The sequence below is a fragment of the Sphaerodactylus townsendi genome, linkage group LG05, assembly GCF_021028975.2.
Source record: "Sphaerodactylus townsendi isolate TG3544 linkage group LG05, MPM_Stown_v2.3, whole genome shotgun sequence".
NCBI lineage: Eukaryota > Metazoa > Chordata > Lepidosauria > Squamata > Sphaerodactylidae > Sphaerodactylus > Sphaerodactylus townsendi.
This window is the reverse complement of record NC_059429.1, coordinates 54,296,361-54,323,105: the sequence shown is the minus strand read 5'-3', so window position 1 is coordinate 54,323,105 and position 26,745 is coordinate 54,296,361. Positions and strand designations below refer to the sequence as shown.

Genomic DNA, 26,745 nt, shown 5'->3' with positions numbered 1-26,745 from the left:
CGACAAAGAATGTCTGGAACTGAATAAAACAAAGATCTGTTTTGCTTTTATCAACCAGTTTAAGAAATTTAGGAATCCTGACAGTGTAGGACCAGTTAACTCAATATAAAACCGTATTATATGCCTTAATGAAAGAGAAACATATCCAATGCGCATGACCGGCAATGGGATCGTCTTTACCAAGCCATACTATCTAACGATTTTAGACGGTTCTGGATTATGACTAATAGGTTAGATCCTACAAAATCAGAGATGTTCCCTTCTGTTCCACCAGAGGTTTGGACAGAGCATTATGCGAGATTATTTCAAAAGGAGGAGACCACCTTTAGCTTTCAATTCTTTCCAACGTTGGATACTCCTAAATGGCCACCTGTCACAACACAGGAAGTTGAAATCCCGTAAAGCCTCTGATCCTGACTTAATTTCCCCTGAGATGTTAAAATCACATGTTGACTGGTGGGCTATTGGCAAAATTATTCTCTCAAATTAATGACTCAGGCCATATTCCTAAATCTTGGCTGTCTGCAGTCATTGCGCCTATCCACAAGAAAGGCGATCTGTCAGATCCTGCCAACTTCACGTCCTTAGTGGATTTAATCCTCAGTTGTGGGGAAACTTTATGCCAAACAACATCTATTATCCAAACTGAATTGCGCACTCCAGCAGAACATCGCATCGGTCCTGAAACAAATGGAAACTTCACAAGGGGAAATGCGGCGTTGGATCATGCAAGTAGCTTTGTGTCGCGACTTGTTACCAACACAATACACTAGAGGTCCAAGATCGTGGATCTTTATGCTATGCCTTCATTGACCTGAAGGCAATGCCTCTTGACACAATATCAAAGGAAGAACGTCTCTAGGCTAAATTGACTACACAGGAATGAATAGATAACCAACTCCTCTCTATCTTGATAAGGCAAATCTCTACACTGATACAGAACTGTAGAGTTAAGAATTACTCGCATAAAGAGGTCTAATTACAGATTCTATTCCACCGTATAAAAGGTGTTATTAGGCAAGTTAAGCCAACCCTTTCAACCCTTTTTTCCTGAAGTACTGTGAAGGTTTCACTTCATCAGCCTTAACGTGGAATCAATGGCCCATGATCCCAAGCTAGGGACAAGGCATATTTCAATCACTGCTATATGCCAACGACATTTGTCCTTTTATCCACGTTCGAAGGAGTCGGACTTAATAGACTGCTGAATAGAGTGTAGGAGATATCACTGTGTATGAACCAATGGCCTTGTTATCAACTACCAAAAAAGCCCAAGATCTTGGGTTTTGCCAAAGCGCTATAAAAAAGCACAAATGGAGGCAATTAACCACGGTTGCACAGTAGAGGCAGAGTCAGTCGATATATAGATAACCTGGGAATAATTCCCTTTCTCCTATAATCACTCCCATGGTTACCCCATAAAAAAAAGCTGCTATGGCAATTTCCTCTACTAACAGCAACTTCATGCCATTGTAGGCGCTTCTACTATGGAAAGGGCCATGCCCTTGTTCCAGCAAGCTGAAGTCAAAGGATTTTTAATTCAAAAATAGGAAGGCTCAGTTACTATATAACCAGGTGTTCCCATTTGGTTTGGAACACAGTGGATGACTCTTTGAATATGGATTCAATCAAAAAATTTTTCATTAAATCATGGGCCTTCCAAATTCATGTGTGCAAGTATGTTATCTGGCTCTCTGCTTAGAACTGGGCCAAAATTCATTTGGTCTACAGGGCTTGAGTCGAGGGCCTTTAAATGTTGGCTGCACTTGCATTATATACACACAATACAAAGCACTCTCTGGATTTCACCTATTATGCTATCAGATTACCCAGAGTAATTCCATGGTTCTCACTGATGAAGATGGAAGATCGAATCGAATTGGTATTGCCCTTACGAAACTCCCTCCCTACCTTTAACTTGTTCCAGAATGCGTATAAATTATTAACACAAGAATTGTTGGTGAGAAAATGGAGCTATTTAAATCTGGCAACGAGGAAAACTTGTTAACATTTACATCTATCAATCGCCTTAAAACATAACAGAGATGGCACTCCCTATCTGCTTATCATCTGAAGCCAATCAGATCAGAGAAGAGTTTTTTTTTCACTTCGCTTTCCGGCTTTTTCCTTCTGCCATACTATGAGGTAGATATAACAATCTAGAAATGTGCAAAAGGTGTGTGTTCATGTGATTACCAAAAAAATCCAATTAGAAACATTAACTCCACCGAATTATTCCGTTGTCCTAAATCCTTAGCAAGTATTAAGAGTCAAATACTCCTAGGAATTTGCTTTTTTTACTGAAATCCACCTAAGTGAGCTGGATGAACTAAGCAGACTAGTGTTCTTATTAAATAATTCTGATGCTACATTCTGTAAAATGGCTGTGAACTTTCTGCTGGAAATATCCCATAAGCAACAGTATGTATGAATCAACTTCATTTGTTACATGTTGCAAGCTTGTATTTTGATGTAATTTAGATGTGATTTTATACTCTTTATGCCAAATAAAGGCTAAATGAAAAAAAAAGATTTGCTTCATTGTATCTGGACAGGTAGTCACATTGTTAAGTTTTTCCTCTAATTTTTTTTTAGCAAAGGCCTACATAGGTATAGTATCCATCACACTTGTGACTGGAGATACTGCAAATTTTATCACAAATATGTTCAACAATTGAAGTTACTGTGTTTGAAAGTATCAGTTAGACATGAGCTGATCATCCTACCTCAGTGATGGTGAACCTTTTTGAGACCGAGTGCCCAAACTGCAACCCAAAACCCACTTATTTATCACAAAGTGCCAACACAGCAATTTAACCTGAATACTGAAGTTTTAGTTAAGAAAAAAAAATGGATTTGGCTCTGAAGTGCATTTACTCGGGAGTAAGCTTGGTGGTAGTCGGTGAAGTTTTCCTTTGAAGCCAGCAACCGGGCTTACTCCCAGGTAAAGGATCGTGCCTTGGTTCTTTGCATGAAAATCAGTGGGGTTTAACAGCGCTTAACCTATACTGCTTCCCCAAAACTAGGTCTTAGGTTTAATGCTAATAATCGAGCCCAGTGGCCCAGGCCAGCCTAGATGTGGGGGGGGCAATTCCCTCCCCCCACATGATGAACTCTGTGCGTGCCCACAGAGAGGGCTCTGAGTGCCACCTCTGGCACCCGTGCCATAGGTTCGCCATCACTGTCCTACCTGAATGGTTCATGCCCAACAGTCACAAACTCCTGCCAGTCAAGTTTGCTTTTAGTTTTTGCAGAACTGCACACACAAAGACATTTGCAGATGATACTATATTATTAAGGATGATGAATATCAAAGGCCTCTTCCGTACACGCAAAATAATGTGTTTTCAAACCACTTTCACAACTGTTTGCAAGTGGATTTTGCCATTCCGCATAGCTTCAAAGAGCACTGAAAGCAGTTCGAAAGTGCATTATTCTGTTTGTGCGGAATGAGCCAAAGTGAACTGTGAAGAACTACAGGAGAGCTATCAAAATTGGGTGAGTGGGCAATGTCATGGCAAATAAAGCTCAATGGGGATAAGAGTTCAGTGATGAACACTGGAACAAAGACTCCTAACTTTAAATATATGCTAGTAGGTTCTTAACTTAGACCAAGATGTTCTTGGTTATATAGTGAATAGCTACATGAAAACATCAACTCCGAGGCCCACTCAACATGGACCAAAAGGCACGGTAGGCACGGTAGGCACGGTAAAACGGTAAAAACACTGTTCCTGGGGCACACTTTGCAAGGCTGCCACCTCCAAAACAAGGCAGCACCCTGCTCCCCACCCCCACCAGAGGGGAAACACTGTTTTTGAAACTCACTCAATGAACAAGGTTTTTCAAAAACATTGTTTTGCACCCGGTGCTGAGTGAATGGCATCGGGTGGGAAGTGCCACTTTTAGGCACATCCTGTTTTTTAAAAAAAAACTTACCTTCTCTCCCTGTGCAGCTCCACAGGGATAAAGAGACTTGCCCTCACTGCCCTCCGATTCCCAAGGCGTTGCCATGGATGCAGAAGAATGTCTCGTCATCCCTGTGGAGCTGCGCAGGGAGAGAAGTTACGTTTTTTAAAAGCAGGACACACCTCCGTGCAGAGGCTCATCCACGGGCCGTGGCAGCTCCAGGGCCACCTGCATGGAAGTGTGCGAATGGTTCTGGTGCTCCACTGGGGTCATTTACCTCAGTGTGCAGCTGCTTCCCTGGCCCGTGCGGCCTAGAACTGGCAGTATTGAAAGGGGCAAACTATGCTAGCAATTATTAGGAAAGAGACTGAAAATAAAACATTGAATATTGTAATATCCTTGTATAAAACAATAGTGTTCCTACATTCAGAATATGGTATACATTTCTGGTTGTATTATCACAGCAAGGATGTTGCAGAGCTGGAAAAATACAACCAATATGATCAAGGGGTGGGAGCACCTTTCTTGTGAGGAAAGACCAAAGAGCCTGGAGTTTTTGTTTGGAAAAAAAGATGGTTTAAAGGGGACATGGTAGAGATGACTGCAGCCCAGATCCTCCCGCATCAAACACTGCCAGTTCTCAACTGCTCCAAGATCAAATTGCAATGCTCGAGAGAGGGGATTGCCAAGACATAGAGTTGGTTTTTCTCATCCAGGTTTCCTTCTGGCTCAGATACTGCTGATGTTGAGTGTTGGGTGTCCCTAGTCACCCTCTTATTTCCTTCCTGGCAGCTAGAAGAAGGGTCTGTTTCCTGTACATTATCTGTGCAAGTACAGATCATGCTTCTCTATTTGGGGAATTTTTTAAAATCTCTCAGTTAATGTAACATTTTTCTGCAAACCTGGGAGTTTCCTCAAGGTTGTAGAAAATTCTCCCTTCTCTGTACGTAGCTAATAATTTGCATCTTGTGCCAATTTCAGAATTACAGAGAGGGTATTCTGATTTCAAGAGATTATATTTCTGCTGTGATTTCCTCATCAGTACTAATGGCTAACTCTCTACAGTCAGCCAATAATAGTGCTACACTTCATTCTCCAGCTTTGTACATCAATAAATAGTATTGGCACTTCCCACATTTCACTCATTGACCATGTAGTGGTGGTCCATTTACCCACTCTAAAAAAATTATTTTTCCAACGTTTTAGGAGGATAAGCTAGACTTTAAGGGAAATGGCATCTGGATGGTAATATGACTGTGTACTTCCTGTCAGCTTGGAATGTATGTCCACTGTGGATTTTTATAATCCTTGTGAGATCAAATCATTCAATAGTTCAATCAGATTATATTCTGAAAAATGACATCAAGTATTTTTTTTCGAGTCCCATTGTAACATATAAAGAGTCTTGTATAATTTAATCAAATTACTTAATAAGTATATTCCTTGTTGAAATGCTGTGTTATTCCAAAAAATAATGATATCATATTGCCTGTTTAGGATCTAAAGCCCTTAAGAAGAAAACAATAAGAACATTGCCCCAGGGACATGTATTTTGGCACTGACTAATAGTAGTAAGTTTCTGTCTCTGAAATAATTAGATCCTTCCCAGGCAGTAACACCAGTCAGTGAAAAGGTAACCAAAAGTATTTCACTACTTTAGCTTTTCCCCATGTTTAACGTTCATACCAGAATCTGATCTCAGAGCCCTTCGGGGATGGGGCGGTATAGAAGTTTAAACAATAAATAATAAATAAATCTTATTTTCCTATTTCATTTGCAGATTTATAGCCAATAAATCCTCTCTGCCTCCAGCCCCATACAAAAGGGAGATGAGGTGAGTTAATAGCATGATATCATCCAGCTGCACTGGGGACAAAAGGGTAAAAAAATACTTAAATAACTACATTCTGGCCCATGATAGCAAAGAATTCTTGCTACCCCAGCTCAAGTTCCTGAAAGTCATTTCTGACAACTTTTTTTTCAAAGCCCCACTAAGGCCACTAAACATTTGGTATTTTGTGAGGAAATCCAGTGCACTGGTGTTTTGTTGTTGCTGCTGCTGTTCAGTTTTTGCCACAAAATCATACTATGTTGGTGTATTAAATATTGGTATCAAGTACATATATTTAAAGAACAGATTGCATGCATATCTATTTCCACTGAGGAAAAACAACTGGCATTGACTAGAGGGAATAAAGTCTTAAACAAACATTGTGTTGGGTCCTACAGATTCATTCTGCAAAGGTTGGCACCTTCCTCCTGCACAGTGAATTGTTCTATAAGAAACCACTACCTCCAGTAGAACAGACGCGAAAAGCGAGTTTGTATATCCATATTACATCCAGCTTTATTATAAAGAATGGTGATGATCTGTTAGGGCAAAAGTAAGGAAATCTGGACTGAAATCAATTTTTCCTCTTAGCTTCAAAACCATACTGCTATAAGTCTCTCAGAGAGATATGGAGAAAATTTCTCAGATTTCTTTAGAGGAAAGATTTTACAAAGAAATCTGCATACTGAGAACTAGGAAAATTGTGGGTTTTAAAAAATTCTATTGTATAAGGCGTACAATTTGTTTTACCAAAGAGCTGGGAAAACTTCCCCTTCAAGAGGAGAGTGGTTAACTTTGTGGGAAAGTTTATAAGATATTGAAATGTTATATATACAAAGACCAAACAATCACAGTTTGCAAAGTCTATTTAACTGTTTTCAAATTTAGTTATCACTCACTTCAGATTTGATTCAACATCCATAGGGTATCATTGAGCAGACAAAACTATTTGCTGTGGCCAATTAGCAGTTATTTGTAACAAGGTTAATTTACAGTTGCTACTGACATACTTAGGTGTCTTGCATGCTGTACTGTAATGGGTTAAGTAAACAAACCCAGATTCAGTTCCAGGAAAGAACAATGTTTGATAGGTTTTTTCTATAAATCCATTGACTTTATAAGTAAGAAACTGATTTATAATGGAGAGGGGGAAAACTGCATATAGGCAAGCAAAAAAAGAAGCAATTTGCTTTGTCATCAGTCATGTTTCTTAGAAGATATCCATTTTCACAAGGGATGGTTATCAGGTTTAGCATTTAGAAAGTTTACAATAACCAGAGCATATGCTAAAATGGCTCTCTTTTGCTTTCTTGTTTGTATTGAAGTGATACAAACCAAAATTAAAATCAAACTTGCAGTGGTTTCAGACCTTATCAAGAACAGGTGGTTATAGAATAGGAAATTTTGGGTTCATGTGTGATGCTATAGTCAAACTGCAAAACCATTATCTAATACTGCTGCATTAGTCTCTGCTGTACTGCTCCATTCCCAGTTTCTCCCTACTGTGTTGACAATATCTCAACAATGACCATGATATAGATAGGTAGAGAAAGAACAAATGGCATGCTACACAACTTGCACATCAAATGTATGAAGGAGCAGAGTCAAAATGACATTAAACTATGAAAAGCACCTATTAAAATTACAGCCTTAACAAGTTGGGTGGCTTTCCTCATTGGCTGATCCAAAGTCTTCTGTGCTTCATGAGACAAATGAAATGGCTCCAGACAATAAAAAGTAAGCATTTCATTGCTGATTAGTGCAGACTCTTCAGTCTTGTTTTAATTTCAGATTTGGCCAAATCTTATTTCCCATTCACTGCATTTCTGCTAGTTTCTGGAGCATTAGTGACAGGTGTTCTGGCATAGTCTACTATGATAAATGTAGATCCTTGACAACCTCTGTAATAGATAAGTTTTAGAGTCCTGATTCGGGGTCAATATTTTTGTCTAGTATTCAGTCCATACTTTTAAGACAACCCAGCACAGCTGTCCATCAGTATTCAGCGCTGAAAGGACCTTCAACTACATCTACATTCCATAGTAGTTTATAGAGGATTGCCCTGACTTTCAGCTAAATCCTTCCCTTCCCTCTGTAGTGTTTTAATACAATATATTAGAACTGCAGTTACCCATGTTCTGACCATAGGGATGCGTTTCACAGAAATCAGGGCTGAATTTCATGGTGGGAGGTCTGACTACATGAAAAAGAAAATCCATTTTGACAGCTGGATTCCAATGGTGACTGACTATTGAAGGGGCTGTTAAAAATGGTTGCTTTTTGCTCTTTGCTGTTATTTCATGTGAAGAATTGCTCTTCCCTGACATGTTTTTCTTTCTTCTGAATTTTCAAGAAGTCTAGCCTGTTGTGAAAAGTAATTCTACTGCATTTTATTTTTAAGCAATTGACAAGTGTCATTGTTCTCAGTTAGTCCTAGCTACAACATTCATTCTGCTGTTAGTTCAAGCCACTGAAGCTTGCCCAAATGTATTCAAGGTGAATTCCACAGCCATCCTGGACTTTTCCTCAAGAGTACAGAAGTAACCTAAACTATTGCACACGCTCACAGCAAGATCAAGAAATTCTGAAATTTCAGAAAGATGGAGATGAAGGGAACTCCAAAGTCCCAAGTCTAGACAATGCTTTCCTGTCTCAAAGGAACATGTGTGGTCCAGTGGACAAAAAAGAAAGGCCTGTGAAACCTCATTGACTACAGATAATGATATGTGATAATTTCTTCTGATAATGCCACCAAAAAAGGAAATCCTACAGACTAAACTCATTATAGTCTCAGGAAAATGTCAAAAGGCAGGGAAGTAAGGGAAGGGGAATTTGTTTTTTCAGGAGTGGACACTCCTGCAAAGCTACTCAAGATAATGGTGCACAGTAGCATTCAAATGTGTGACACTTGAAGGGGGAAGTCCATTTTCAAATGATCTTTTAAGAATCTCAAAGCTACCACATGGTCCAATTTTTTTGAATGCATATGTAAAAGTGGAAAGCAATATCTCCCATGTTTTCATGTGACAAAGAATAACAGGCGCTAATAACCCCCTCCCTCCCCTACCTTGCATGCCACCCCTCTCCTCTCTCCCCTCCCTCCCGTTAGGTAAGGTGGGCCAGGTCAAGATGCTGGGCCCCTTCCCTCCCCTCATTTGCATGCCACCCTCTCCCTACCTCCCCTCCTCTCCCTCACTCCACTTGAATGCCCCCTCCCTCCCCTCCCCATCCCTTCCTTGCATACCACCCCTCACACCCTTCCCTCCCTCACTCCCCTTCCCTTGCATGTCACCCCTCCCCATTATGGGAAGGGTGGGGTATACATTTAAAAATAAACTTGAAATGGGGTATAAATTTGAAAATAAAGCAGGTCATAGTATTTATATGAGCACCAGAAAAGCATTCACATGTCCAGATATGCATCCCTTTGATAAATCTCAACTTTGTCCCCAAGAAATATAACTTTTCTTATAACACAGTTAATCAGTTTGTCCCCGCAGCTTTAAAAATATTCAATGCTAAGATAGGCACTCAACTTTTATATGATGCCCCATTGTGGATTGGAGCTGCCAGCTGCTCAGTTGAGCTCCTACAATCCACTTTTTAATGCAAAATCATGGAAATGCCAAGGTGCATTTCTTACACAGCCCTTTATGCTGAGACTGGCAGTACAAGATGGAGATCTTAGCATGGCTTAAAGCCATGGTACACTATAACTCTGATCCCTCAAGTCTAATCTATCAGATGTGTACTGAATCACATTGATCTAGTTGTCTAGTTACAATTGAGAAGAAGATAATCTCTATTGGCCTATCTATTGAGTCCTTTCATTCCTCTTTTGCTTCTGATGCTTATAGAAGGATTGTCGAAGGCTTTCAAGGGCAGATTCAACTGGTTGTTGTGGGTTTTCTGGGCTGTGTGGCCGTGGTCTGGTAGATCTTGTTCCTAACATTTTGCCTGCATCTGTGGCTGGCACCTTCAGAGGTGTATCACAGAGGGAAGTCTGTTACACACTGTGTCCAGTAAGAAGGGAAACATTTGGTAAACTACCTTGAGTCGACTTCCGGTTGGGGAAATGGCCGTCTCGAACGCCTCAATCCTTACGGAGAGAGGCATCTGCTAGAAATCCTCTCAATCCCCGAGAGATACGGGGAAATCCCACTCTTATTGGAAAGAGGGGAGCCTAAAGAGAAAGAACGGACAGGTCTTAGGAGGCTGCAGAAGTCCATTCGGCAGCACGGAGACAGTTCGCCCTTCACATCGAGGAGAACGCAGAGGGTAAACGAAGAACCCAGGAAGAGACGGCCACCCCCAACTGCTGTAAAAATACGTGAGAAAATAAGAGACACAAACTGACCTCAGTGTTGAAATAGAATTACTACAGTAACGACTCGCTGTGACATCAACTAACTTTGCGGTGCGTGGAGAGAGGAAGAAAAACAGAGAACGGAGAAACGAACGGAGGAAAGACGAAAGGAGGCGCTTGCCGCCTCGACGCCCCCGCTGCTCCAGAAAACATCAGCGCGAGGACCCGAAGCAGGTGGGTAATCCACGGGCTTGTACAAAGTAAGTGAGAAAAAAATTGTCGTTTCAACTCTCCACTGAACAAGTTAGCTACTTGGCAATACGCCAGTTTGCCGAGGACTTTAAGAACGCTCTGCCAGAGAACGGAGCAGGAAATGACGCTGTAGTAAATAAACAAAGGAAAGCTTCCGGTACAAAGAGCAAGGTGACGCGAAACGACCCATAACTCTGGGAGACCGGAAGCCTTCTAGTGAACGATAATAGGAAGAGAGAAAGAGAAAGCGAACAGGAACGGGGGCTCAACACCGCGCTACAGTAAGAACTTGCGCCATATGCTATACTAACATACCCGAGGCTGGGGGACTGGGACTGGGAAAATAAACGGACAGCAGGCAAACGCAGACTGACGCTGTTTAAAGAGCTGACAGACGCTGCGCAGACAGACGCCGTTAAGAGAGGCAACAACATTGAATGTTAGTAAAGAGCTATTAACAAAAAATAAAAACGAGATGGCGACCAGGAGAGGCCCATACGTGTCTGAAAAAGTAATAAAAGGTCTTAATCATGACCCAGCCACGCCAGAAAGGAACCCAGAATATGGGGCGAGACTGGAGCACCTGATAGAAATTACAACAAATTCCCTGAAAGATACAGCAGTATTCCAGCAGGAATCGAAGGAGAGAATGGCCAGACTGGAACTAGAGTTACTGAACATCAAGAAAGAGATGGGCCACTTTAAAAAAATTGATGAAACATTAAACATAATCAAAGACGGATTAAAAGACCACGAGAACCGGATCACAGATATTGAGGACTCAATGGAAAACTTGAAAGACAACTTCCTGAGGCAAGAAGACGCAGTGGCACTACTGGAATACGCCCAAAAGGAAAATACATTGAGAATCAGAGGAATATCAGAGTGCGATGGTGAAATATTATCTAAACGCCTTATGCCATTACTCCAAGAGGTTTGGGACCTTGAAGAAGAAGACGCTATAAGGGAAATTGACCAACTATACCGGGTAAATTCAAGAGTAGCCCATGATAGGAAACTACCAAGGGACATAATAATGCATTGTGTGAGAAAAAGCTTGAAGGACGAAATCTTAAGATATCACTCGAGGCAACCACTCAAACTGGATGGGAAAACGCTGATTATAATGAAGGAAATCCCACAATCAATCCAGAGGCGGAGGAAGGATTATAAATGTTTAACGGACACACTCAGGAGAAATAATATTACATACCGCTGGATTATTCCGGAAGGGGTCTCCTTTGTTTGGAGTGGGAAGAGATTAAACATCAACACGGTACAAAGAGCGCAGGAGATTTCGCAAAAATTGAAAAAAACCATCCAAGAAAAAGGAAAGTAAGAACAAAGGGTAAAGGGTCTCAGGGGAGGGAGGAGGATGGAAAAGAATAAATTTGTAACATGCAATATTAATGGGCTTAATAACCCCAGAAAAAGGAAACATGTTTTCTCTCATCTTATTAAGGAAAATCTTGCAGTCAGTTGTCTGCAGGAGACCCATATAAAAAAAGGGGACGAAAAATATATTGAATGCCCCAGACTGGGGATTCTTTTCCATGCAGGCTGTAAAAAGAAAAAAAGGGGAGTAGCACTGTACATTAAGGAACAACTACAACCCAAGGAGATATTAACAGATAAAGAAGGGAGATATTTGGGGGTGGAGGTGACGGTAAATAATAACAAAATATTGATAATAGGGATCTATGGTCCCAATGAGAAAAAAACAATCTTTTACAGCCTGTTAAGAGAAAAATTATCTGAATTTTCAAATGAGAACTGGATTTTGATGGGGGACTTCAATGGGATAATAGAACCATACCAAGATAAACTAGATTTGCAAAATAAAAAAAAAAGTAAGATGAGAAAAGACAACAAACTGCCTAAGGTGTTTTTCGAGCTCACAACAGAGCTATGTATACAAGACGTATGGAGATTGAAAAAAGGTAATGAAAAATGCTTTACACATCACTCACATAGTCATAATACATTATCAAGAATTGATATGGTCTGGGCCTCTAAAAGTATTTGTACAGAAATTAAAAAAATAGAAACAAAACCGAGAATTTTATCAGACCACAATCCAATATATATAGACTTAATAACAACGCCAAAACAACCAAATTGGAGAATTAAAGAATGGGTCTTAAATAATAAAACAGTCAAAGAGAACATTAAGAAAGGTTTATTGGAGTATTGGGACTTGAATACAGGATCGGTGAAAGAGGAGGCAATATTGTGGGACGCACACAAGGCAGTAATACGTGGACAATTGAAGGTGGCAGAAATAAACCTGAAAAAAAAAGAAAAAAGAAAAGTTTAAAGAATTAGAGGGACAGATTAAAAACTTAGAACGGAAACTTCAAGACAAACGTAATAGTAAACAGGTAAATAAGCAAATTAGGATATTAAAAGAACAGATTAGGGCACTACAAACAGATGAGATTGCCAGAAATATACTATATATGAAACAGAAACATTATACCTTAGATAATAAGACAGGAAAGTGGCTGGCAAATAAATTAAGGAAACAACAAAACTTAAACAAAATTAATAAAATTAAGATAGGACCGAAAACAATTACAGATAAGAATAAAATTAAAAAGGCATTCCAAGAATTTTACAGCCACCTATACGAAAAAGATCCATTAACAACAGAAAACATACAGGGCTACCTGAACAAGCAGGAAATACCAAAAATAAGTAAGAAAGAAAAAGAGGAACTGAATAAACCTGTAGACGTGGAGGAAGTGGATAGAGTAATTAAGGGATTAAAAAATAAAACACCTGGGACAGATAACATACCAGCAGCATATTACAAGATCTTTAAGGAAGAGATAATCAAACAATTAGTATCACTTATAAATAAGGTCTTCACGGATGGAAACTTACCAGAATCATGGAAACAGGCTACAATTTCATTAATACCTAAGACTAAATCAGAAACACCAGATGTAAGCGAATTTCGGCCTATATCCCTACTTAATGTAAACTATAAAATTTTCACCACAGTACTAGCATACAGGCTTAAGAAAATCTTAACCAGATATATTAAGGAAGAACAATCTGGCTTCATTCCGGGAAGACAACTAAAACGAAACATTAGAATAGTCACAAATATAATTGAATATATCAATGACAAACCTGATCTTCCGTTAGCAGCTATCTTCCTCGACGCGGACAAGGCGTTTGATAGGGTGAACTGGGAGTTCATGCTAGCAACACTGCAACGGATGGGCATAAATGGAAACTTCTATACTGCAGTTAAAAAAACCTATATGGAACAAAACGCAAAAATTAAAATAAACAATGAATACTCAGATTATTTCACAATAGCCAAAGGAACTAGGCAGGGTTGTCCCTTATCCCCGCTTCTTTTCATCTTAGTAATTGAAAGACTATTACAAAATATAACAGAGGACCACAGAATTAAAGGAGTTAGAGTGAAAGGAGTTCAGTACAAGCTCATGGCATACGCCGACGACGTAGTGATTTTTTTGGATGAACCACAAACAAAATTTGGGCAACTACAAGAAATAATAGCCAACTATGGAAGAGTAGCAGGACTAAAAATAAATTATAATAAAACCAAAATGTTCTTGTGGAATATGACAGAGCAAGAAAAAAGAAGAACCACAGAAAGCTCTAATATTAAAAAAGAAAAAAGAATAAAATACCTAGGTATAATATTAGAAGATAATAATAAAAACTTAATAAAGAACAATTATGAAAAAATGGGGACAAAAATTCAGGAGGACTTCAAGAACTGGTCCAATAAAAATCTGTCACTATTAGGAAGATTAAGTGCAATAAAAATGACAACATTACCAAAATTTATGCATCTCTTTCAAACTATTCCAATTGTAACCTCCAACAAAATATTTAATGACTGGAAAAAAATAATAACCAAATTTATATGGGAGGGAAAAAAGCCCCGAGTAAGATATAAACATTTAATACAAAACAAAAGAGAAGGGGGCCTGGCATTACCAGATTTACAAACATATCATGACTCAGGTGCCTTAACTTGGATAAAAGAATGGGTTACCCTAAAAGATAAGAAGCTACTGAACATAGAAGGGTATAACCTACAAAAAGGGTGGCATGCCTATTTATGGCCGACTCTGGAAAAAAAGCAATACATAGATAAAATTTTTAAAAATCATTTGATAAGGAACAGCTTACTAAAAATCTGGCTGAAATATAAAAGAACATTTTACACTAAAATCCCAACCTGGATTTCAAGGATGGAGGCACAGCAAATTATAGACATCAATGAAAAAGATAACTGGCCGAGATATAAAGATATACTACTCTGGAACCAAAGCATACCAATTATGAAACAAAAAGATGAAATAAAATGGGAAGAAGGGAATTGTAGTTGGTTTACGTATGCCCAATTATATAGTAACTTTAAAATGGATAATAAAATATGGGGGATACAAAAAGAGTTAAATGAACTGGATAAAATATTTATCAACCCAGATGCGAGGAATATTAGTGATCTATATAAACTTTTGCTGCAACAAAAAACAGAAGATGAGATAGTGAAAAATAACATGATTAAATGGGCAAAAAATCACGGTAAGACAATATCCCTAGAAAAATGGGATAAATTTTATAAGGAAATATATAAATTTACTCCCTGTGCGGACCTCTGGGAGAATTCGATAAAAATGTACTACAGAACTTACCTTACACCGTCCTTGTTAGCGAAAATGAATAAACATCAATCAGCCAGATGCTGGAAATGCAAAAAAGAAATTGGCACATTTTTCCACACCTGGTGGACCTGCAATAAAATCAAAAAATTTTGGAATGCTATACACATACAAATAGGGAAAATATTGAAGATAAACATTTAAAAAAGCGCAATTACTTACCTGTTAGGCCCAGCCTTCATGAATGAAAAAATTGATGCTAAAAACAAACACCTGTTATTCCACTTACTTGCAGCAGCCAGGATTGTGATAGCTCGGCACTGGAAGTCAGACCAATTACCCAGGATCGAGGAGTGGAGGGAGAAGGTACAAACCTTATATGTAATGGACAGACTCTCATTCCAGATCAAGGAGTTACCATCGGAGGAATATCAACAAACCTGGACACCGTGGACATTGTATCAGTCAAATAACTATGACATTAAGATCTCTCCAATAGAATACTGAATACACCGGAACTTATTCTTTTTTTCTTTTCCGTACCAGAAGGATATTAGGTTGAAATGTAAAATCAGTGGTGAACTTTCTCTTCTTTTGGGAAATTGTGATCAAGCTTTAGGACTTGTGATTAAGTTTTGTTTTCCTTTATAAATAGACGGGACTTAGAGTCGTGAAGACACTGAACTATATGGAAGTAACTGGGGGGAAGTCAGGGGGGTAGAGATAGAGGGAGGGAATGGAAGATGGGGAGGGATTAGGGGAACGAAGGAGTAAGGGGATACATTAAGGAATTAATATCCTGAATTATTATTTATGACCGCTCCTTCGCTAGTTATTCATGAATTTAACGCTTGACAAGGTTTGATTATATCCGATCAACTGACGAACGTGAATGTATAACTGATTTCTTTTTAAAAACTGTTTAATAAAGATTATATATAAAAAAAAAAAGAAGGGAAACATTTGGTGGGGTATTGTCCATGCCTTAGGGTGGGGAACCAATCAGAGAGGCCCCTTCCGCATGGAGGCGGAAGGGGTTGGGTCAGCATAAACCACGCCGACCCCACAATGCTGGGACCGTCCGCATGGACGGTCCCAGAACCGGCTGGGATGACGGCGCCACGGAGCGCCATCGCCCGGCCGACCCCGACAAGACCCTTGGCTCCTCTCCAGCGCGTCAGCCGAGGCCTGGAGACACGCCTCCCCAGCTCTCTGCGCGCCTGCTTGAGCATGTCGCGGGGCGAGGGCGTGTCCCCAGGCTCCTGGCGATCTTGCCGGAGGAGCCGGGGAGTTCCGGTAAAGTGAAGGTTGGGAGTGGGAGGGGGAGGGCGCCTTGGAGCGGCAGCAGCTCCAAGGCAGCATTTCCCAACAACCTCGCTCCCCGAGCGAGGTTGGGAAATGCCGGCTTCGCGCCGGTCGGGCGATGCGAGGGCGGCGCGGCTGGCAATAGCTGCGCCCCCTGTGCAAATGGCTCCCTGGGGACGGCGTTTTTGCCGTCCCCAGGGCGCCATAAACCTCCTCAGATGTGGAAAGGGCCAGAGTGTTTGGGTGGAATTTGCTATGCAAAGGTGAACTAAATCTTTAGTATCTCCCAAACATATTGCTTTTCAGTGTTGTAAACTATGTGACATGACATTTAAGTAATCTTTTCATTCAATATATCATCATCAAAATACTGTTCAGCACCTCTCATGAAAGCAGAATTGCCTTTCAAAGATTTATGTGATATGGTGTTTTTTTAATACATTTTCAAATATGAGAATAAGTGATTTTGCCAAACTCCAAATCTAGGCATTGTTTCCAGGTCAATCCTGATGTTCTATTCTAGAAAGTTACTGTACACAACCCCTAAAAACTATCTTGCAATTTATTTCAATAAGTTTTGTTTCAGAGGAACACTGGGTAGATTGCATCAACTGTCTCTGCACAGAATTTCTCATGATTGACTTCCTAGTGCTGTGTATGGGTAGGAGCCATATACATGACTTGCTAAAGGGGCATTCATAACTGATATAAATACCAGTTTTACCACCCATGGAAGGAGGAAGAATGGAGAGTGCTTTTCTGTTCTGAAATATCAACCTCTATGACTAGGGAATGTTTCCTAAATAGGTTGGCTGCCTCTGTACAGTGTATGACTTTTTAAGATAGATATCTTTTAATTCTAGTTTTTAAAGAGAGGCTGGACGGCCATCTGTCAGGAGTGCTTTGATTCCTGCATTTCAGGGAGTTGAACTTGATGGCCCTTGGGATCTCTTACAATTCTATGATTCTATGATTCTTTGAATATTCTTGCTCATATGTAAGGCAGATGGACATCATGAAACCTGTATGGTGGGCCTCAGTGACAAGGTACAAATTTGAATAATAAATGAAATACCTCTTGCATGATGCCCAACACATCAGATGTATTGTACTTGCTCAGAAGTATCAGACAGACTTTGGTGATGGTTAGCTTTTCTTAACATGAATCTAGTTTACTCAGCAATGCACCCTACATCCAATAAAAAGGGAGAGAGGGAGAATTTGATTCTTTATTAAGTTACATTACTTGTGTAGTACTTTCTGAATTATGTGGGGCCCCTAACATCTAGTACTGATGCCATCATTATGGCCATTACCTGAAGGTACGGAGAGACCAAACACAAGACTGATCCCCCACCCCCGCTGCCCCAAACAGCCACAGGTGGTCAGGAAATCAGTTTGGTTATTCTAGATTTAAAATATGTTGCATTGTAAGACATTCACCCATCTCTGCTTTAAACCAATATTTTTTAAAAAATGACCCTCCCAGTACAAAACAGTAGCAAAGGTATGCCAAAATTAAAACATGACAGTTTAAAATGCAACTCTTTTTTTGATATGTTATCCAGTTTTACTCTCTGGTCTATATGAACACAAACAAACCATCAATGACTGGATAGATATTTCCTTTGTTTGCTCCCATGTCCCCTGTTCTGGATATGATCATTGTCATCATTTCACTACATAAACAAGAACACAGTGAAGTGCCAGAGTTTTAACTGTGGAATAATGGAATCTTTCAGGGGATAAAAACTCTTACAAGAAGTAATGCAGCCTCTCAATGGAAATCCAGGAACTCAGTTCATGATTTTCCCATTTTAACATTGGTCATAGTCACTATAGCTTGCAAGATGTTAAAGAAGGCTTCAGTCAGAGTTAACCATGGCCGTTTCCGCACGGCCCATTTATGACGGCCTGGGGGCGCCAAAAAAGGCACCCCCAGGCCGCCGGTTCAAGCATCTGGTGCCGCTTCTGCAAGCGCAGCGAAAGCGGCGACCTGACTCTTTCTCTTCCCTCCCCAGGGTGGTGGCTGTCAAGCTGCGCCCTAAACAACAACCCCAGCTTTAAAGGAGGTTTGTTGTTTGGGGAAAGGGAGCTGTCTTCCCTGCTTGGCGCTTGAGTGCGTAACAGCTGCCACTGGGAAGAACGGCTGTCTTCATCTCCGCCCTACTCATGGTGTCCTCCTGGAAGTAGCCATGCGGGCGTCACAGCCCCCCCGCCCACACTCGTCCCTCCGACCTCCAGGGGGTTGGGAGGGCAGCTTGGAGCGAAGGAACTGCGGCGCCCGCGCAGGCGAATGCGAGGAGGGACACCGTGAGTGGGGCGGGGAGGGCGCAGAGGTGGCTCCGTGCGGAGCCGCCTGCCGCCTGCCAGCCTCCGCTTCTCCCGTTCGCATGCTTGCATGCGAACGGGCTTGCGCCCCCACGCCGCCCGCACTCTTGGCGGCGTGGGGGCGCAAGGAGGCCGTGCGGAAACGGCCCATGTTTTTATTATTCATCTCAACTCTATCTGAAACAGTTCCAAGAATTTGATAAGACACCATTACCTCATTTTTCTTCTGCTAAATTCTTGGAATGTGCTGGTGTTGAGTTTATGAAATATCAGTGTCTTTCATTTTTGTTTTGCTTTCATGCTTACTGCACCATTTATTTCATCGTGAACCACAGTTCATTAGACTCAGATCAGTTTATTACTCAGTCATATACTCCTGTGGTTAAATTTTTTAAAAATCACTGACATTTCCACTGGTCTTTAAGTCCTTTATTTATAAATCGTGTTTATACACTTTTAAAAGAACCAATACCGAATTCTTACAACTCAACTCTGAAGTGATGCAGAAAATACACGCATACTTTAGTGTCAGTAGAGTTCATGTATACTTAGCTGGATGGCACCTATGATAAGAAACCTGTAAAACTACTGTTGTCAAAAATACACTCTACGAACACCCCCTGAAGGTGTGAATGTGTGTGTTACAGTAAAATTAGCAGCTTCAGTGTTTATCACTGCCATTGGTGAACTATCAATAACCTAAAGAGACCAAAAGTGGCAGGGGTGCGGGGAGAATCCTTAGGCAGGCAGCCTCACAAAATGGAGATTGCCTGACAATCAAGCGGGGCGGGGCTGGGCTGGGGGGAATGCCAGCCAGCAAAGCAACTGGGCCACTTCTCTCCAGTGCTGGCAATGTGCATGTGTGTGCCTATTGATATTGCCTCCCAAATATTGGTCTTGGGAAAGCACATTTTAGATTGGTCAGTGTCTGAAAGGGAAGTGCCATCATGCACGCGTTTACAGTGAGCCACAAATATTCAAATTCCCCATTACTGCATGGCTACAATAGAAATGAACTTTCTTTTTTACCATGTCACAAGTGACAACCCACACCCAGGCTAGCAAAAGCTGATTTTTGCAGATATGCAGATATGCAAAATAAAAACCCTGTAGTACATTAAAGAAAAATTGTGGGAACAGGGGAGGTCCACAAAGCAAAACCACACTGTGAAGCAAGATTGCAAATCGACTGCTTCTCAATTGTATGGTAAGTAGTACATGCATAAAAGGCCTTAGTCAAGATGGAGTCAGAACAGACAGCACACATCGGGGAAGGCGGCCCCTGATAACAATACAGAATGTAATTGAGTTTATAATAACAACTTCTTCACCAATTTTTAGTCTTCAAGTTCTGAGGCATCCTCAAAACAGTTTCCCCATTTTCATTAACCCTGGTCATATCTTGTATTCTAAACTAGAGTATAAGGTAATTATTTGCATGATCAATGCACACTATATATATGCACCAATGAGATTTAATCTATTGTTCAGTCATGAAAGTCTGATAGTTGCAAGTCAACCCCAATTCTTCAAGTTACAGCAAAAGCATCAACATAATAGACCAATTTGAGTATAGTCAGTATCTTTACACACTCAGAATTCCTGGTGACATATGCATTAGCAAATAAATTGTATACATTTTGAGCATTAGCTGTTATTTTAAAGCTTAATGGCTCAGGAATGGCTACTCTGTTGTAATGACACCTTTGCCAGTCTTCAGATTTAATAGCTGTGAAGTCAGGCATCATTCTTGTACTATGTGTTGTTGTCTAGTCATTGGCTCCACAGTTAATAGTACTTTGTATAACTTCCATTACTAAATTCTTTCCATATGGTTTGCATCACTTTGTTCTCTGAAAAGATTGGACTCTAATGCTCCAATACGACATATATTCTGAAACTTTAAATGTCCTGTGATACACTGCTGCTGGCTAGTATCCATTACCTAATATCTATCAACAATACTGCAAAGAAACCTACATTTGTAAGTGTAGCAAACAGTTGTCTGTGAAATTTAACATCATCCTGTGTTACTTTTGAATTCAATTGTATGTGAATGTAAAAAGATGTGAATAGCCATTTTAGATGGGCATACCCAGTGGTGGGATTCAAATAATTTAACTGGTTCCAGTGGTGGGATTCAACTAATTTAACAGCTGGTTGTTTACAAGCACCCAACCGGTTCTGCCGAAGTGGTGCGAACCTGCTGAATCCCACCACTGAGCATACCCCTCCCCAAATGTAATTTGTACATATTTTCCCATACTGCAATCCCAAAGCACCCTGACCTGGATGGCCCAGGCTAGCCTGAACTTGTCAGATTTTAGAAGCTATGCAGGATCAGCCCTGGTTAATACTTGAAAGAGAGGCAATCAATGGCAAACCACCTGTGCTCATCTGTTGCCTTGAAAACCTTACTGGGTTGTCATAAGTGGGCTATACCTTGATGGCACTTTATACACATAGTCCCAAATGGTCTTATTAAATTCACTGCTATGCAGTAAAAATAGTGATAAAAAGATAAGCTATGGGATATTACTTTCTAGAAGTACTCCATGCCATCTCCATTTTGTTCATAAATTTAGAAATTTGATTTGAAGTTGTATCTACAATCTGGGGATTTTTTCAGCTTGAACCCCATTTTCACCAAACTAACACCCATGGAAAAGTTTAGCGTATTGGTTTAGCAGCAGAAAGTTGTAGCCACTGAAGTAAAAAAAATGGGGGTTTTCAATTTGCATCCACAACCATTCATAGGAAATATTCATAGTTATTGACTATAGGAGCTTCAGTATACTGCTTTGAGAATTTCTTAGCCAGTGGTTCCAGTATGGAGGCGTTATTGAATATGTATAAATATTGCAACTGCTCAGATATTTTTTTTTAAAAAAAAGCTTTCTAAAAGGCAAAACTTCAGGGTGTGATCAAGATGTTTATGAGAAGGAAACAACATATTACAATGGTAGTAAACTGTTAGTTTCTCTGTATGCGGTATATAAATGAGAGTGTGGGTGGACAGGGTTTCGTGAGAGTGTATGGATTTGGAAAGGTCACAGAGTATAATACAAACAAAATGCATCTGATTTCTGCTGGTATCCACTGACATGAATGCTATGTCCCTACACTTGATCCTTTCAAAAACCACACATTATTTTTAATTCATCCCTGTACTTGTACATAATCATACAGACTGCAATGGCAGCAGACCACCCACAGCAGACAATGAAATATTTTGTTCTTGGAGAGCTTTTAGCCTGATGTCACTTGACTATAATGTGATCTTGACATCAGGGATGAATTGGCCATCTGAGTCACCTTTCCTTGGCCATCTTCTCCATCTTCTGTTTTCTAAACAAAATGATTTATATGCAAGAGAACCAGTTCTCCATAAATGTGGCTCAAATGTATAAATGTTTCCACCAGCTTACACAAATTCCCATGTTCACAACAGACCTAGACATACCTGCCTTCCCTGGGGCACATCATATATTTCCAGTATTATACCATGGTATGAACAAGGAGCCATGAAACTACTGTGCAAAGGATAGGAGAAGATGAACTAAAGACTACAGGGCAACCTAAATCCAATACTTGAAGTGTCTGTCTGTGAAATACTAACTAGGTATAGAAAATTAGTTGTCATGACAAGTTCATTTATATCTTTTACCTCCAGAATGCAAATCATCATTAGATGCTGCTGATCAAAATAAACTGGTCATAAATCACAAATCCACTGGTCAACATTAACATGTGAACTCACTAACCCAATAGTGTACAAAGTGTAGTTACATTTAGTAGTATTCCATTGATTGCATGTGCTTGGGTCTGTTCGTTCTGTCCTATGTTGTTGAAAAGAGAATAAGGATGGGAGGAAATCAGTCATTAATGCATGTGCAGATTATTAAGCAAGTAAAAGACTGGGAGGGATGCTGGCTGCACAACTCCAGGCTGTGAAAGAAGGGCGCATTTTTTAATATTCCCCTATGTTAAAAATTCCCTGCAAATAGAAAACCAGCACTGTAAGTGAAGGTGAGCTGGGAGCTTTCTGTCTCCTGTGTTGGTTATCTGGCTGCATGAACATTTGTTTCATGTGAAGAAGCATTCACTCCATTCTAACACCTCAGCATTCTGTCACATCATTTGCACTTTATTCTTCCACAGGAATGATCCAGGTCTTCGTTCTTTCACTGGATCAAAAACTGCTTGCTAACACACAGCTTGGTTGCTCTCCCCTTGAAAGTAGAGAATTTTAGCTCTGGAGACAGTATGGGTTTCTAAGTATATACCTACAGCTCATTCCACACATGCAAAATAATGCACTTTCAAACTGCTTTCAGTACTCTTTGAAGCTGTGCGGAACAGCAAAATCCACTTGCAAACAGTTGTGAAAGTGGTTTGAAAACGCATTATTTTGCGTGTGCGGAAGGGGCCAAAGGTTTCTAGATGTATGCAAAATATTGTTTTGTATCTTAAAATGCAAAGTATATATGTGACACATCTATCAAAACATGAAGGTCATACAGCTATGCTCACTACAGGACTGGCAGTCAGCAATAGTTCTCCATAGAAAATGCACTTGATAGCAAATCTGGATTTCATGTGTTGGAACATGTGCAACAAAGACAGGCAACACCGTCCATATACTCATCCCATCCCCATTTGAGTTTCAGCAACAGTGGAAAAGTGATGTGTGTGCCCAAGGGAAAAGAGGCCCTGCTACTTTCAATTCTTCCAAGTTGCCTTCTAAACTGTGATCAAGAGTGTATTCCATTTCCTTTTTAACCTTAGGCACTCCATGTTTGAGACCACTTGATTTTTGCAATATCATTGCATTTTTCCCACCCTAATGTTCTCTGTGATGTAGAGGTGTATCTAGGGTGGGGCAGTTAGGGCACATGCTTGAAGGGTGCACCCTCGGTCCCCAGCCCACTTCCCACCAAGAATGCCACTCCAGTTTTCAACTGTGTCCAGTTTTGAATTGTGGACTCTGTTTCTGAAGTCCATGTGGGCTTCAACTGCAGGCTCAGCTTGACCAGGATGGGTCCAGCATTATACAAAGGCTCCAACCCAAAGGTCTGCCTCCAAAATCACTTGGACCCAGCCAGGCTGGATTCAAAGTAAAATGCTGTGCTTGGCCTGGCCAGGTCCAGCATTTAACTGTAGGGTCTGCATCTGAATGTGGGGGGAGGGGAGAGGGATCTTCAGTGTTTGATGAGGGGCTGTTTTCCATTGATATGCCCTTGCCATGATGTTGCAAAAAGAATAACCATTCCAGTACATTATACAGATCTGAGCAGTGAGGACTTGTGTGTAAGTAAAGATTTGGGCCAACATCCAGCTGGGCAGTAGATAATCTGAGCTGGAGGAGGCATGTAAAAATCTTCCTAGCAGTGCAAAAATTCACTGCTGAGAACAAAATCCAAATTAGAAACATATGTCTTTCAAAAATAATCCAACAGTAACAATAAACACTAGATACACATTACAAATATTCCTACTGCCAAAAGGTGGGGGAAGAAGAATCAAAGAAAGATGAGATTTTTAAAAAGAAGACATCAAGAAAAGAACAAATGTATTCAATCCTTGTCAGGTCTGAGATGTTCTATCTCTTTTGCCAGATTTATTCTGCAATCGGCAGTGCAATTCTTGTGCTGGTCAGTCCAATGTAATAATAGGTTCATTTGATGTGATCCTGAATAAATCAGATCAGAAGAAAGTCCCTCAGAAATCATGAAGTTGTGCACATTTAATTGGGAGATTGCTTCTGAGTAGATATCCATACAAATGAACTTTCTATATGCTTAGGAGTACCATGTTGATAATGATAACCATCTTCAGACACAGTCAGAGAAGCACCTAAACATCCTTCTGAATTGGGAGTAGCTGCTATGAGGGTTACAGGCATGGTGGAGCAACCAGAAGGCTTTTTATTTTCATTTCTGAAGTTCTCTCGCTTTCTTATTTAAAATGGAAGGCAGACAGGAAAATGAAACGCAAATTAAATATAATGTCATTGTATAGCAGCATTCATTACCTAGCCCAACCTTCCCCCCTTGAGAACCTTGTTTTCATCTAAAACAGGATGACAAATGGTACAATATGAGAATAATATTTTTAGATTTCATTAGCATTATTTTAACATTAATACATGTACATATTTGTTCTATTCTTGAAGGACTGCATACTCCTATATGAATCTGCTACCCACTCCTGCTTTGGATGCCCCTACCAGATGGAGCTGAGTGGGTGGTGACCCAGGAAAGGGCCTCTTCATCATGATGCCAACACTTCAGAACTGCCTCCCCAGGGAGATCCACTGTCTGTCCGTTTGTCTCTGTCATCATCTCCTGCCAGCTCGTGAAGACTTTTTGATTTTTTTTGGCATTTCCTCCCTAACTTTTATTATCACTCTCCCTCTTCATGTGTTTTTGTGTGTCCATATACTTTATTTGTTTCAAATACATACACACACGTGTGCATGTGATTTGTATTTTAAATGTTTTTAAATATTTTAATATTTGCCACTTTGACATACAAATGTTTTAAATACATTTTAAAAATTGATCCAGTAACAATGACTCTCTGCTAAAGAAGTTGTCACTGCAGGTCATACTAGGATTCACAATTACATTATGCAATCCTTTCTTGTTAAGGAATCTCAAAAAAATACAACATAAGCAATGTTTTCAGTGGGCTTAGATTAGGCAGTTGTGCATCTTGAAGGAGGTGGAGTTCACAGATTCTGTTTGTGCGATCTACCAAAGTTTTTATGGTGCTCCTTTTTTGTCCTGGATGATGATTGGAGTTTTTGTGTAGATATCTATCAGTGTGCGTAGGTTTTCTGTATACTGTGTGGCCCAATTGTTGGTTTGACTCATTTGGTGATTGGTTGTTTATTTGAATTATCTATTGAACTAGAAATCTGTGGTCAGCATTTTGGTAGTGAAGATTTCTATCTTCTTTTGTCCAAGATTTATGTACATGACAGGCAGAAAATCTCATAGATGCAGCTTTCTTAGAACAAATTCATAGAGATCCCATCAGCTGGAGAGAGAAAAAGACCTATGTAGTAACTTCATGGTGGAGAGAGATAGGCCCATTATGAATAAACACTTACTTGGGGACTCTCCTCTGCACAGTGGCCTTGCAGTGGGCTCTCCTTGCATTTCTCTGTTTACACACAAGAAGACACTCCCTCCTGGCAGCAAAGCAAAATTAAAATCTGTGCTACAAGTGGTTTTGCTTGCCACAGAATAAAAAGTGAAAGTGGGGCTTGAAGAAATATGCATATCCATACAAGAAATCTGACTATGATGGACATTCACCCCCACCACACAGCAAACACATTGTGCATAATCAGCCATAGACTTTAATAGGACATCAACCCAACCAAAATCAAATGAGCTTGAGTTCAATTGAATGTATTTAGGATTATGTCATTGATGTTTCTTTTTAGGAAAATAGTTTCTTTTTAGGAAAGATTGTACAATGGAGCTTATCACCCACCCCAGCAGGGTCCAGTTGTTTGCAGGGGGGCGGGCACATTCATATGCAATAGTCTTTTAGTGTAACTTGGGAAAGTACTTATTTTTCTTTTCTGATGCATGATATATAATATAATTGGGGGGGGGGGCAGAGAGAACAGGGATTTACTGCTGGTTACCAGTCTGGACACAGAGATACAAGTCTTGGGCCCTTACCTTTATAATTCCTTTTCTCTGCCTGCTATATTATTGTTAGGGGTTTTTTCCCTGGTGCTGTCTCATGAGGTGCCAAAAAGAAAAGTGTTTAGTTTTCACCATGCAAAATAAACATGAACAAACCAGTTATTTCTTCATTGCACTTAGTGCTGTTGATCTTTTATGGGCATAATGAAAATTGTCATCAGAAGTGAAGTAAGTGTATACATACAAAACAGGCCCTCTATTGAAAAAAAGATGCCTGGGTCTCCACATCCCTTTTCTGTGTGGCATTGCAAATAATTTCCTCATCTGTTCTCCAAACTCCTGCTGCTTCTTGGAGTTATTAAGAAATGGATAGCAGGCACTACCTGGAAAGGTATGCAATTATGCAATTGAAGATGAAGTGTGTGTGCCTGTGTATATATGTATCAAGAATGGGAGGGTTTTTTTTCTGCAGGGGCTTGAGCAGTAGAG

The 26,745-nt window shown here is 40.2% G+C and overlaps 1 protein-coding gene across 1 annotated transcript; it reads left to right on the top strand.

Annotated features, from left to right (window-relative positions):
* Positions 1-10,255: 10,255 nt before the first annotated feature.
* Positions 10,256-15,665, top strand: LOC125433936. The gene is made up of 2 exons (XM_048498883.1): positions 10,256-11,633; positions 15,249-15,665. Exons 1-2 carry the CDS (start codon positions 10,774-10,776, stop codon positions 15,424-15,426), a joined length of 1,038 nt encoding a protein of 345 aa, XP_048354840.1. The 5' UTR covers positions 10,256-10,773; the 3' UTR covers positions 15,427-15,665.
* The last annotated feature ends 11,080 nt before the right edge of the window (positions 15,666-26,745 follow it).